Source organism: Plecotus auritus, assembly GCF_963455305.1.
Source record: "Plecotus auritus genome assembly, chromosome: 9".
Taxonomy (NCBI): domain Eukaryota; kingdom Metazoa; phylum Chordata; class Mammalia; order Chiroptera; family Vespertilionidae; genus Plecotus; species Plecotus auritus.
The window spans coordinates 102,442,207-102,457,175 of record NC_137783.1 but is presented as its reverse complement, the minus strand read 5'-3'; the positions used below and the strand labels follow the sequence as shown (position 1 = coordinate 102,457,175).

Sequence of the window (14,969 nt, the reverse complement as noted above, 5' to 3'; positions counted from 1 at the left end):
TCTGTCAAGCAGTTATTTTATCTTTTTTTACAGTGGTTGATGTGTCAATGGAGAAATGAAACCAAACCAAAGACAAACGTTTTTTATCGTTTACAGCAAAATTGCCTTATGAACAATTAGTTATGCGGCAAAAACATTTGTGGCAAAAATGTTTCCGGCTAAGATGCTACAACAAAGATGTCTACAGCAAAAATGCCGTACATAGAATTATATGGTGTGTGAATTATATCTTAATTTTTAAATGAGAGATGCAACTTAAAATATTTTGTTTAGATTCCTGTTTCCTATCCCTCCTTTTTAATATTGATTGAAGTTTTCATACACAATCACCTTTCTACAGAATGTTTGTAGCTAATTGTACTCAGGTCATTATGAGCTTATGTTTCTAACAGGCTTTTTATTAAGGGGAAAAGAACATGATCTCATAAGACATGATACAGTGTACTGCTAATATCTGATATTAACATTTAAAACCAACTCTTATGTTTGCATTGAAGCTGATGGTTAGATTTCATATACTGGTGTATTCAGATATTACTGAGAGCCTATGCTTAAAACCAACAGCTAAATATTAAGAATTGAGTTCATAAGATTTGATGACTAGCATGTTTGTCAAACTGTGTGTTAAGGTCCATGTTTTAATGAAAAGAGATAGGAAATTGGAGGGGGGATATAAAGGATTTTTTAAGTCTTCATAAAACAGTTTCTCTAAATATTTTTACTAGCTGCTGAGAAGACCTCCATAATGATATATTTTGCATATTATTTCATCCCTGTACTAAAAAAATCATGCATTAAACTGTATGCAACAATATATATGGGGCACACTTTTCCCTTTAGATTATCAAAAATCTCTTCTTAACCTTTTATTATCTGAAATTTTGAGGGTTTATTAGGGTTGTTTGTTTGTTTTTGCTGAAAGTGTACAATTTTACATACTTACCTTTATGTAAATGTATTCACAAATACATTGATGTAGCTCCCATACATATTATCAAAGGAGTTCCAACAATCTGGTATGTCTAGAGGACACTTCAGTGAGCAGAAATTAGAAGCCAGCATTCCAATCATTTGAAATTTTCTACAACAGGGACATGAAAGCCCCAACATGCCTTAAAGGGATAAGAGGATTTTGTTTTAAATTTTTATTTAAATGAATTAACATTCATTGTCAAATAGTCTACAAGAAAGTTCCACCAGCATTCGGCAATTGTATAGGAGAAGAGAATATTTATTCTTAATGATTACAGTTCAGAAAGCAATGGGTTTAGCAGCTGTTTTTCAGAAGGCTTATCAAGTCTTGCTATTGTTATCTAATTCAGGCATAAGTAACCTTAAACAAAAGCTATGCACCATTCAACCAACTAGTGACAAATTATCCTAACAGACCAGATTCTTATCTTTTGTTATTCTGTACATGAATTTTTGCTTAATTAGGCATTTGGTTACTCCAATTTTTATTTCAGAATTTAGTGCACACATAAAAAGGGAAAGAAAATTTTGATGTTGGTATATGTGTTCATCAAATAATGTCATTTATGAAATGTCATTCATCAAATAATGTCATTTATGAAATTAAATTCTAAAAGTAGATTATCACTGGAATTATGACTCCATTTTTACCAAGAGGAAGAAACAAGAGCCACACAACCAAAATAATTCTTCAGAAGCACACTTTGTTATCAATTACATTACATAAGGAAGAAAAATACATGGATAATTCAAGAGTTAACCAACAGTAAGATTATGATCTAAATATCATACCAATAAGAAGCTAAGAGTTTATAACTACCTATCTGACATTCCCTCAAGGAATAATTATTATCCCTTGAAGAGCTTTTCTGACTGTCATTTTAAAAAATGAGGCAAAGTGGCAATAATAATGCCAAACATGGCCCCTTAAAAAGAAGATAGGGTCAACCCATTTTCCTTCCCATGAATAGGATCAGGAAGAAACAGGTTCAAATTGCACTGTGAGGTATTTCAGTACTAAGGTTAAGTTTCCTGATAGAGGAATTTACAACCCTGGAATTACCTATTGGGGGGGAGAGAGAGAGAGAGAATGCCTTTCCTGAAATATGTAAAGAAATGAAGCGTCTCTTGGGTAACAGTAATACCCAAAGGCAGGCTGATGGATCAAATAAGTGACTTCTTTTTAAGACCTTTTCAGAAATGGGGCTCTTTTCTGTGAAATCATAAAGGTTTCCTTATTTTGTCCAAAGGATCTATGCTTGCATGAGATCATCCAAAGTCTGCTCTTAATCAAAGATGAAAAATCTAATATTTGAGTGCTTACTGTTTACTAAGCACCATACTTTCAATTTATCTAATTTTCATAATAATTCTAACAAATATTATATGTCTATCATCAGTGAGGAAACTGACACTCAAGAGATTGTGCTTTGCATAAAGTTATAGCTAATTCATGGCAGTACTAGGACTCCTGACACCTAGCCTAGTGTTTCCCCTTCTATACATCTCCCTTATGTGTCAGAATCACAACCCACTAAGGATTCCATCAGGAACTAGAATACAACATCTCCAAAAATTCTGCTTTAACTCAGTGGGAAAGTAAAATTTTGACTCATGCACCTCAGGAAGTCAATTAATGAAGAGGTGGCTAGCTTTTATGTTCTGTCCTCTTAGCCAAAGTAATCAAAGGGTTTCACCCAAACTCAAATGTTCCTATTGATGCAAGACCAATGACTTTTTTAAAAAATACATTTTTTCATTTATTTCAGAGGGGAAGGGAGAGGGACAGAGGGATAGAAATATCAATGATGAGAAAGAATCGTTGATCTGCTGCCTCCTGCACGCCCCCTACTGGGGATTGAGCCTGCAAGCTGGGCATGTGCCTTGACCAGGAATCAAAAACCAAGACCTCCTGGTTCACAGGTCGACAACACTCAACCACTGAGCCACACCAACCGGGTGAAACCAATGACTTTTTAATAAAGGCCAGTGAATCTATCAGTGTAGCAAGGATGCATATTATTTTGCAGGTGAAATTATTTAGGTCATGGGATTTATTGGCAAATGTTGCTTATAGTTATTTCTGGTTTTCAAAGACTGTGTTTTATTACTTTCTATATGAAGCAATTTGGCCTCCTTTCTGTTAAAATCACTTTCAGATCATGTTTTTTTTCAAGAGAATAAAACCAAATGTCATTTGAGATTTTTCCAAAATAGAACTTGGGGACTGTTTATGCCAGTGATCCACCAGCCCATCTCTGATGGGAGCTGCAAAACTTCATGTTGGTATATTTATGGGACCTTCAGCTGAAGATGTTGCTCTACTAAAAAGGCCTATCCTGAAATCCTGTATAGACATCAATTATTTACTAACCTGAGTCTGGTTTATTTCTGGCAAGTGACAAACACACAATTTTCATGATTTCATGTAACTTCTACTAAAACAATACCTTTTTAAAAATGTTTAACTCAAGTATCAGTTTGTGATTTCAACAGGACATCAAAGGATGGACTGACAAAGCAACCCCAACATAGGGCATAATGGCAAGTAGTCTTGTCCTAACACATGTAATCAACATCCTTCCTGGAGGGTAGGACTCACTTTTAATAGAAGAGCAAAGCCTTTTTGTTTCAAATTGTTAGCTGTGGGTCAACAAATATTTAACTGAACATGTTATGAGGGACAAAGCACTGGAACATAGAATCTTAAGTTACTAGGTCATCTGGTCCAACACCTAATCTTTCTGGAATCCTCTCTACATCATCTTTGCTGAGCTCATATCTAACCTCTGCTTGAAAGACTATTACTGAAGCAGCCCCTTCCATAGTGAACATCTTTTAGAGAATGTTCTCAGATGTAGAGCCCAACTCTGTGGCCCTATGGCCTCTATTTAAGGGGCCTCAATACACCCCTTTGAACCAGAGCCTTGCTCTAACGCACTAATTGTATTCCCCCTCTTTCCCAAGCTAAATCTCCCAAAATCCTTCAAATATTCAAATATCTTAAATTTTAAATTCCTTCACATATTTGTTATGCCTCAATTTGTTTCTTATTTCAAAGTATGGCTTCCAGGAATGATTATAACACTCCAACATCTTATGAAAGGAGATGAAGTGCCATCTCCCTTGGTCTAACATTACTACATTAATTAGTTGTCTCCAGGGATGATAAGTTCTTAATTTAGTATGCTTCCTATCCAATGTGAAGAATAAGAGAATGCAATTTTCCTTCCAAACACAGGCTCATGTGACAGAAACGAGACCTGAAAAGAAAACAACATCCCTCTCTTATCCCCAAATTAGTGTTCAACTATAATGCTTATGACTGAAGGATGGGACACACATGTTTTTTTCACTGCTTTTGATTTTCTAGTTAAGTCTTGGAAGTATTATTATACTTGCATTAAAACACATTTGTCTGGTCCGGCCAGCATAGCTCAGTGGTTGAGCATCGACCTATGAACCAGGTTTGATTCCTGGTCAGGGCACATGTCCGGGTTGTGGGCTCGATCCCCAGTGTGGGGCGTGCAGGAGGCAGACAATCCATGATTCCCTCTCATCATGAATGTTTCTATTCTCTCTCCCTCTCCCTTCCTCTCTGAAATCAATAAAAAAAAAAAAAAAGGAAAAACACACACACAAAAAAACACATCTGTCTGTACAATGGTTGAGGAAAATAAGTAACCAATTCTAGTTGAAAGGACAAACCCCAGAGGAGCTCTTCCAGAGCTAATGTGGCTGGTTTATATATATATAAAAAAAAGATGTTTAGGTTTTAGTTGGAAGACCAATTCAAAATCATAACTGGTATTTATTCAGAATGATTCATTACCTGAAAGTGGATGCTGAATCTGGAAGAATTATGAGATGGCTAAACGGGGAAATGAGGCAAATCATTAATCTAACACTGGAAGTCACCGGTGTCCTCCAAGGACATATATTCATGAACAGAAAATGCATCCAGTTTTCTATTAAATTCTCCCTCCACCCTCTCAGAAGTCTTTATTGCCTAAAATAATTCTAATCCAAATATCTAACTTTGGCCAGTGGCTTTTACCAAATCCTAAATCAGAAATTACGACATCAAATCAATCCATTTGACTTTCATTTTTTTGTTTTCTTGCCACTTTACTCAAGAAGAGATGCGAACGTGAAAAACTAAAAGGGGAAAAGAAAGGCCAGGAAAAGCTAATAGGCTAATCTAAGTAATCCACAGAAAGGGTAATTGGCCCTATATAATCAAAATTAAATGTTAATATAATTCAATACATCTAATAAAAGCATGTAAAGGAATAAAAATCCTTGCATAGGTAAAAGAGAAAGCACAAAATCCTTTGAGGATGCAGTCGACACAAAGCCATAATAAATCATTAATAATCAGCAAGCTGTAGGATTTCACAGAGGTTCCCAAACCTGACTCCATGACATGAATAGGATACATTTTTATTGCGACGTATTTAGTAACTTTATTAAAAGAAGAAAAAGATCACACCAAAAATGGAAATAGACATGGAATCTGGTAGTCTTCAAATTAAGCCAAACTGATTTATGAGAAACTAACTCTCTTTTTCATTCACCATTAAATGAGAATTCTTTTGTATTTAAGAAGACTCAGCAAATATTGCCATGACAGTCAGAACTAGAAGGCAAACCAGTAAGTTTAGGCCCTGGCCTGGATTAAGAAGACCACATTTAATTAGTGTCCTTTCTCAAGTTCTTTTTGAGAAATTTCTATTTAACCAAAAAAGTTCCCCTTGGCACTAAGTTATTTATTCAACTACACTTATTAAGCACCTACCATTTAATCAAGGATTATTCTCAAACTTGAGCTACATTAGTGAATAAGTGTCCATAAGGCCTAATCTAGAATTCACACAACTAAAGATAAAAAAAAAAAAAAAAAGAAAGAAAGCCCTACATTCTCATCTGTCCTGCTGATGGGCCATGGATGGGTGACTGAACATTACAGAAAGGCTGGAAGGTGTATCAGGGATGAAAGAGGCCAAGAGCAGACCTTCTAATCCCCTTCTAAGTGCAGCCAAAGGTAGATAGGGGAGGGTGAATAAGAATTGCAGATGCTAATGAACAACATAAACTGATGAACAAATACAGATCCAGAGACAGAGAAGCATCGATCAGACCATCAAACCTCGGAGGGAAGGTAGGGGAGGGTGGGGGTAAGGGGGAGAGATCAACCAGAGGACTTGTATGCATGCATATAAGCATAACCAATGGACACATACACTAGGGGGGATCAGGGCACAAGCAGGGGGTGGGGGGCAATGAGGGGTATAAGGACACATATGTAATACCTTAATCAATAAAGAAAAAAAATTTCAGATGCTAGAATGACTAGAAGCTGTTATTTTACATAAATGTGTCCAATCTAATAAGGTCCTATCCTCTTAAGTTCACAAAGCAACTTTATTTTCAATACACTTGCTGCTGTGAGACAAAGTTGGGTCATGATGTCCCATGGTAACTGGGTGTTTGCCCTAATTAAAAGATAATAAATCTAAATGTAGAGACATTTCCTTACAGTTTAAAAAGAGAAGTTCTGCCCACCCTGATCAACTTGTTTCTGAATACCTTTAGTTGTTGGCTTAGTGGGGAAGACGGAGACGGAAAGGCAACAGTTATAAGTTATTTTGGTTGGTGTTTATTAAAATGATTTTTCTTTCTTGTAGAGAGAAATTCTAAAATAAAAACAATCCAAACTTCTGGGATCTCTCTTACCCATACAATCAGCACAAACACAGTGGGGCCAACCAGTCCAAGTCCCTTAAAGAACACTGTATAGTTCCCATGTGCAAGAGGTGGGTCACTCTGAAACAGGCTAGAGAATGCTAGAAATGCTTTATCAGTACCATCTCTACATGACTCATTTCTTTAAAATTAGCTTTCAAACATCAACCTATCAGGACCAAGATTGCCACCATGTATAGAAACAGTGGAATTGCATATTATATCCTTATCCCATTACTCATCCCTCAGTTATGCTAAGCAGCAAGCTACATAAACATCTGACAGCATCAACAACATACAGGTTTAATTATTTTCCCAATTTGCATTTATATCAGTGAACAAATTGGAAGGTATCAAAGTATGGCACTGAAGACATAATACATATTCAGCAGCATGTCTTCCATTTTTGAATCCTGGTTTAAAATTGGCTAGTAAAGGCATATACACCTCCATTTGAATTGGAGATTTTCAGTAATACATGCATATAGGGAAAGGAGGGAGTTGGGAAGAGGGAAGGAGGAAAGAAGAGAAGAAGGGAGAGACCAGAAAAGACAGAGAGGAAAAGAGAAAAGAAACAAGAAAGAAGGTATGGTCTGAAGGTGACATTACTACACAAAGGAGGTGACAAATGACAATTGAACCTGCTTCCGCAAGCAGATATTTTCTAAGGTTATCATTGGAGATACAAAAATGGTTCATGAGAGTTTTCATCTGTTGCTATTTTCACTTATACTAAAAACCTACAAAACCCCAGGCCTTGGTCTGTCCAAGAAAGATAGTACCAGAAAGAGGAAGATGTGACCCGCTCAAGGGTTGTGCTCTGCTTGGGGCTCTGCACTGCAGTCCATGAATCCACAGTATTTTGGTCAGATCTGGTCTGTTTCCTCACACGTACTCACAGAGTCTTAGAGCTAGTCTTTTATATCAGAATATTATATCAACCATTCTTATTTTTCATTTTTCAAATTTTTTCATATACTCCAAGGTCAGGAAAGATGAGAAAATAGAAGAAAATGGTAAGATTTAGAGGGGAACATGAAAAGATTCTCTTTTCCAACAAATCCACCCTAGAAAAGGTATAACAAGACTTTAAGAGTGCTGATTCATGGACTTTCCTTAATTTTTTTTTTATTTTTATGAAATACACTAAAGGACATCAATGTACTAAAACATTTGGTCTGTGAAATAGCGGAATCATTAGCACCAAAAGGAGTCATGAGCTTGTATATATCATTAAAACAATAAATGTTAACTCTTGGTCATGGGTAAAGGTTTTTTTCATCTTTACATCCCAAAGTTCTCGAAAGTGCCTGTAGACAAGAGAAATAACACTTCAAAATCTCCATGGGGTCATCGACACGCACCACAGAGACAGTACTTGGCCTTCCCAGTTTTGGTTTCTCTGGTGGATAAGAAAACCAAGGTCCCCAGAAGCCCTAAAGAACAGCCCCCACATGCACCCACTGGTGTGCAGGAGGGATTCCCCTGGACTGTGTTCAGGAATGCGCTTTTGCTTGCTTTTTTAAAAAAACAAAAGCAACATGCTCTGCAGGTCATGGAGCGGCTAGTGCAATCGTCTCCTTGCTCTGACTCCAGACTGCAAAAGGATGAAACCATTATACGTTCTGCTAATCCCGGCCTGTGGACTAGGCCCTTGGCCTGCCATGTTTGTAAACTCAGGCGTCAGAAGCTCTGAGAGCGGGAGCCATCATCGTCGCCAGATCTCCCCAGCAATTTGTGGCCCATTGGGACAGCTGATGATTCCTCTTGCTTCTCCTTGCCTTGGCCTTTAGTTGAAGTTACAACAAGTCAAATAGCTGATGCTTTTCCCTTCTCCAGGTAAGGGTGATGATACACTGTTCACAAGTGTGTTCTGCCTGGCTTCCCTGATGAGGCGACACGCCAAGTCAAGGAAGAGTTTCTCCACGTTATCTGATTCCTTGGCTGAGGTCTCCAGATAATACATGTCCTGGGCTTCTGAGAATTCTTCAGCTCTCTGCTGGGAGACCTCTCTCCTTTCAGCCAGATCAATCTTGTTGCCTAAAACAGTGGTAGAATCACAGACAGAATCATCATTTGACTTTTTGCAGGCTCAGAAACAGCAAAATTCAATTCCATAACTGAAGTCAAACCAGACAGATGGGGTTGTAAAGCCAAGTAATGGGAGTATAATTACTGGAATGTTTATTTTAAAATACCAGTCCATATGTAATGGCAAAGAACTGGAAACAGCCCAAATGTCCATCATTCTGGGCACTGGCTAAATACACTATAATAGACCCGTAGTAAATAGTCACTGTGAAAAGCTGCCAGGTGAGACACTAGGATATATTATTGTTAAGTGAATAAAGCAAAGTAGAAAAAAGCAGTGTATAATATACAACTCTATATCTAAGAACAAGGATGAAAAATATACACACAGTTTATTTGCTTATTTTTAATGGGACAATAAACCATAATCTTAATTTTAAAGATAATGATTACCCATTAAAGAAATAAGGTTAAGCCTGGCCAGCGTGGCTCAGTGGTTGAGTGTTGACCTATGAACCAGGAGGTCAGAGTTCGATTCCTGGTCAGGTGTGTGCAGGAGGTAGCCAATCAATGATTCTCTCTCATCATTGATGTTTCTATCTCTCTCTCCCTCTCCCTTCTTCTCTGAAATAAATAAAAAAAATATATTTTTTTAAAAAGGGGTAGGGAGGGATAGAAACTAGAACTCTCTAAATATACCTTATTTTATAGATTTGACTTCAGAATTTTATAAATGTTTTACATAATTATGTAATTAATTATAACTATACAATTAATATGGAATTAAATTTAAAAAGCAATTCCTAAAATTGAAAGCAAAATTAAACAAGTGAGCCTGTTCATCCTGAAGCAGCATAACCACACAGAGAAACGATTTCATGTGAGTTTAAGAGACCGTAATTTATGCATGCCTAGTCACATATACCCCAAGAACAAAAAGAATTGAAGGAAAGAAATCTTAAATTCTTGCAGTAATCATCTTGTCAGTGGTAGTACAGGCATTGTTATTCTGAGGCTGCTATGAATGTTTGTTGGGGATAAAGCAAATGAGTGATTATGCAAGTGTCACTGGGACAGGGATTTTTGGCATGAGGAAAAGTAAATACAGATATAAGATTAACAAGGTTAAGTAAAATTTCTGAAGTTCTAAATTTTAAATGGAAGTATCCACATGAATAATTCATAGTGTATTTTATCTTTCCAACAATTTACCTGCAATTGAAATAGGTGCCCTTGACTGGGAATTGAACCCCAGACCCTTTGGTCTGCAGGCCAGTGCTCTAACCATTGCTCAACCGGCCTGGGCTTACTGGATGTATTTGTTACCATAGAAAATCATGGGTTGTTTTTTGTTTTCCCCCCATGCTAAACAGAGGTTTACTTTCCTACAAAATGAAATAAACTGCAGAATTTCCCTTAGTAGATTCTTTCTGAAAATTAAGAATTTCTCAAGTCAGCATAAGTGCAAGAAGGGACAAAATTAGCCAATGTCCATTTTTTAGGCAAAAAACAATTGCTTCAATAATGAATTCCTTATCAACTTAAGAGATATATTTTACTTTTAGACCAGCAGTTTCATGATCTCGTAATTAGATTTAAAATAATGTTTATCAGCCCACATAATTTCATGGCAGTCTATCTTCTTCCCTAGAGCCTACATTGATAGAAAAATCAATCAGCAGTATTTTCTACTTTACTTTTCTAAACCATCACCATGGGATAGGACTTATTTAATTTTCTCTTCAATTGCAGAACTGAATGCTGTCTGACTGCTTGAATTATATAGCTGTAGATTATATTCTTGGAAGGTACCAGTGCTTTATGTGATTATACATTCTCTGATGCCCAAAAATAAATTTCCTTCCTCATTAGTCCTTACTTACCCACTAGCACAGTGATGACCTTGTTGCTGGCATATTGTTCTATTTCCCGCAGCCACTCAGGAAGGCAACGGAAGGATTCCTCACAGGTTATGTCATAGGTGAGGATCAAGGCATTGGCGCTTCGGTAATAACTCTGAGTAATGGACCGAAATCTCTCTTGACCTGCTGTGTCCCAAATCTGAAGCTGTAAAGGCATACAAGAAGGATCAGGTTGGAGAAGCAGAAAAGAAAAAAAGCATTGCTTGACTTTTATTTAGAAGTGGAAACACCTTCACCTAAATAATTTCATTGTTATTTTCGGCCCTAAGAAAAAAAGCACTTAATCTTTTTCTTTTTTTAATCTGTTGTGTGTGTCTGGTTAGGGATAGGGGCTTGCTTTGGTTTTTTGTTGTTTTGTGTGTGTGTGTGTGTGTGTGTGTGTGTGTGTGTGTGTGTGTGTTTTCTTTGTTAGATTATTTAAAAGTTTCCCCTTTATTCTTTTTTTCCCTTTTCTTTTTTATTGAGTTTATTGGAGTAACATTGGTTCATGAAAGCATACAGGTTTCAAGTGTACCGTTCAACAAAGTATCATCTGCACAATGCATCATGCGCCCATCACCCAAGCAAAGTCTCTTTCCATCTCCATTTCCCGCCACCCTTTTGCCCTCCCCCACCTACCTCCGCCCCTGTTGGCTATCACCACACTGTTGTCTGTGTCTACAAGCATTTATTATGTGTCAAGCTCCATTCCAAGCACTTTACATGTAATAGCTCACTTAATCCTCACAATGACTATGAGGTAGGTACTTTAACTGTATCCAATGCTCACATGAGGCACAAAGACATTAATTAACTTGCTCAACATCTCACAGCCAGTGTGTTCCAGAGCCAATTCCGCCTGGCAGTTTGGTCCCAGAGTCCCTGCTCTTAATCACAATGCAATATTTAAGAGTCAGGATACAGGGAGAGGTGTCATTCAGTCAGCAATTGGAGAGGGAGAAAATCCAACTTCACCATCTTTTCCAGTTCAGAGTTCAAGTGAATGTATTAAGGTATTATCTTTGTTCATGAAAACAGGAATGGTGGGTGCCACGGCAGACAAAAATGATAATTTTCTTCTACCACTTTTAAGCTCTGTGACCTTGACCAAGTCACTTAGTCTCTTTAGGCTTCAGCAGTTTCTTTATAAAAAGAGGTTAATAAAAGTGCACATTTTCTGAAGTCATCTATCAGTTCTATGGCCTAATAAAATAACCAAAAAAGAAAGGCAAAATGCTTCTCACTTCTCCCCGAATTTCCCTGCACAGAACAGAAGATACTGAAAGACAACTATCCTCCAGAGAGACCGCTGAGTCAGAACAAATCAGAAGACCTTGAGAAATAACAATGATAGTCTTCCCTTCTAATTGCATAAATTTCACACGTCGAGAAATGCAATTTCACCCCCTATAAACAGAACATCATTTCCTCAGAGAAGGCCTCTGGCACCCTCATATGAGGCAGGCTCCCCAGTCCCAGCCCCAGTCCCATATTCTCTCCTGCAACCCACCCTATAATTCTCACAGCACCTGACACATTTGAACCATTCACTTATCTGTAATAATTTGTTTATCAGGTGTCTGCCTCACTAAACTGAAAGCTCCACGAGGGAGAAATCAGGGTCTATTTCACTCACAGTTTTCCCTGCACCAAACAGTGTGTCTGGCAAATAATAGGGTGTTCAAATATTTATCAATGGTCTGGCCTAATCCTCACAGCAATGTTCGGCAGGTTTATGCCTCCCCTTCATGAACAGGAAACTCCACCTCCTAATGATTACTCACAAAGCTGGGACTCAGATTGCAGGCCTTCTCGTTCCCAGTGAGGACTCACTTCATGCCACTGTGCTATTTGCTCCCAGAGACTAATTTACATGGGCATCGGCATCCAGAGAGGACAAGGCAGGCGGGGTAACCTACTGCTCACACCAGTTTAGTCCAGGAAACAGAGTGGCCGGTAGCCCAATCAGTGGTACAAAGGCTCTCTGATTTGGAGTTACAGCTGCTCTTTGATGGTGTACATGAAAGTGTGTGCACGCTGAAGGCGACCATACAGATGTTCTGGCTTTTGCCGGGACAAAGGTTATTTCTCCCCTGCCCCGAACATACAGACATTGTTCCCCTCTGCTAGGATCTTAGAACAACAGACTATTGTTTTAGTGACTCACTGAGCCTCTAAAAACACTTGTGATGGAATTTAACACTGTCATTAGAAAGCAGTGTGTTCTCATGACTGGCGCATCTTGAGAACAGCCTCAAGGATTAAAGCCATTGAAATATTTCCTGAAAGTGTAATTGCATTACCTTGCCAAGATGCTTTCTCATAGAAGGCTACCCATTTCTAGCCTTACAGTTGATTCTTGAGGCTATCCATATTCAATTGCCTTTATCTTTTAGCTCAGTTTCACCACTCTCTCTGCAATTCATTTGCTCCTTCTCAGCATTTATAGCTCATTAATATGTGCAGAGCACTGTACTAAGCACTGGGAAAATACAAAGATGAATAAAACACAACCCCTGATCTCAAAGAGCTCACAGTCTGTAGGAAAGATAAACACAATATTAACTAACCATAATAAAATATGAGCTGTCCTTTTAAAGAGGCACCAGCAGGAAAAAGTGCCTCCTAGCGTTAGTCTCATGCCAATCTGTTCTCATTGCCACAGCCATGGGCTAACCACTCTCACCTCCGGCATGGGGCCAAGCTGTTCATGTGCTCTCTTCTTTACACTGCTTACACCTCTGTTGCCTCACCATCACATAACCTACTGCAATCATTGGTTTACTAGTGTGTCTCCTTACTAGACTGAGTTCTTTAAGGGCAAGGACTGTCTCTGACTTTACACCCCAGTGCCTTCCTAACACAGTACATGGTACACAGTGGACACATTTGAGTAATCGCTAGTGAAAAAGGATTGTGGAATCACAAAGGAAGGGTTAATTTTGTGTAGGGTATTAAAGATGTTTTCATAGATAAAATGTTTGAGCTAGATGATAGTAAGTCACTAGGGAGCAAGGTGCTTTACCTAATACAGTGCTTGGAACAAAGCACCCTAATAAAAGAGTAATATGCAAATTGATTGTCACTCCAACACACAAGATGGCTGCCCCCATGTGGACACAAGATGGCCACCACAAGATGGCCAGCAGGGGAGGGCAGTTGGGAGGGACCAGGCCAGCAGAGGAGAGAAGTTGGGGGCAACCAGGCCTGCAGAGAAAGGCAGTTGTGGGGGACCCAGGCCTGCAGGGGAGAGCAGTTTGGGGGGACCAGGCCTGCAGGGGAAGGCAGTTAGGGGTGACCAGACCTGCAGGGGAGGGCAGTTAGGGGTGACCAGGCCTGCAGGGGAGGGCAGTTAGGGGTGACCAGGCCTGCAAGGGAGGACAGTTAGGAGCAACCAGGCTGGCAGGGGAGCAGTTAGGCATCAATCAGGCTGGCAGGGGGGTGGTTAAGGGGTGATCAGGCTGGCAGGTAGAAGCGGTTAGGGGCAATCAGGAAGGCAGGCAGGTGAGCAGTTGGGAGCCAGAAGTCCTGGATTGTGAGAGGGATGTCTGACTCACCCGTTTAGGTAGGATCGGGCCTAAACGGGCAGTTGGACATCCCTCGAGGGGTCCCAGATTGGAGAGGGTGCATGCTGGGCTGAGGGACACCCCCCCGCCTCGTGCACGAATTTCGTGCACCGGGCGTCTAGTTTACTATAACAGAGGATGGATAAATAAATGGATAGATGGGTGGTCAGATAAACAAATACATGTGCATGCTTTCAAGACTTTCCTTTCTATGCAAAATACACCTGATTAGAGGAGGGGGGGAGTCTATTACTATAATTAATCTCCTAAAGTTAAAATGTGGTAGACTAGCTTAGAGTTTCACTTATTATGCATTCTATATAATAAAAGCACAATATGCAAATTGACTGAACGGCAGAACGACTAGTCGGCAGGGGCAGGGGCAGCAAGCAGGCTGCGCCAGGCCAGCCAAGGCACTTGCCAGCAGGCAGAATGAGGGAACAGCGATTGGGGGGGAGGAGGCAGCAGCAACCAGTTGTGGCAGATGGGAGATTGGGGGGCCCGCCCAGTCGCCTCCCGCAGAGGGAGGCCACCAGCACGGCTGCGGTGGGGTGATAGGGGCGGCGCCGTCCCCTGATCCTGATCGGCCTGCCAGGTTGCCTCCCACAGAGGGAGGCCAGACTGCGACTTAGGCCTGCTCCCCAGGGAGCAGTGTAAGCCATCAGTAAGACATCCCCTGAGGACTCCTGGACTGTGAGAGGGTGCAGGCCGAGCTGAGGGACAGCCCCCCACCCCCAGTGTAAGAATTTTCATG

General features: G+C 39.6%; 1 protein-coding gene across 4 annotated transcripts in view; it reads right to left on the bottom strand.

Annotated features, from left to right (window-relative positions):
- Positions 1-6,610: 6,610 nt before the first annotated feature.
- The window catches only part of RAB30 (RAB30, member RAS oncogene family), a 77,390-nt gene continuing 69,031 nt past the window's right edge, over positions 6,611-14,969 (bottom strand). For 2 of the 4 annotated variants that reach the window (XM_080687548.1, XM_080687549.1), the window contains exons 4-5: positions 10,632-10,815; positions 6,620-8,757 (exon numbers count right to left, since the gene is read on the bottom strand). In XM_080687548.1, the coding sequence (XP_080543674.1) occupies positions 8,507-8,757; positions 10,632-10,815 (435 nt within the window). In that variant the 3' untranslated portion in view covers positions 6,620-8,506. Of the gene's footprint in view, positions 8,758-10,631; positions 10,816-14,969 lie in introns of all 4 variants that reach the window. The other 2 variants (XM_080687546.1, XM_080687547.1) reach the window with 2 other exon arrangements.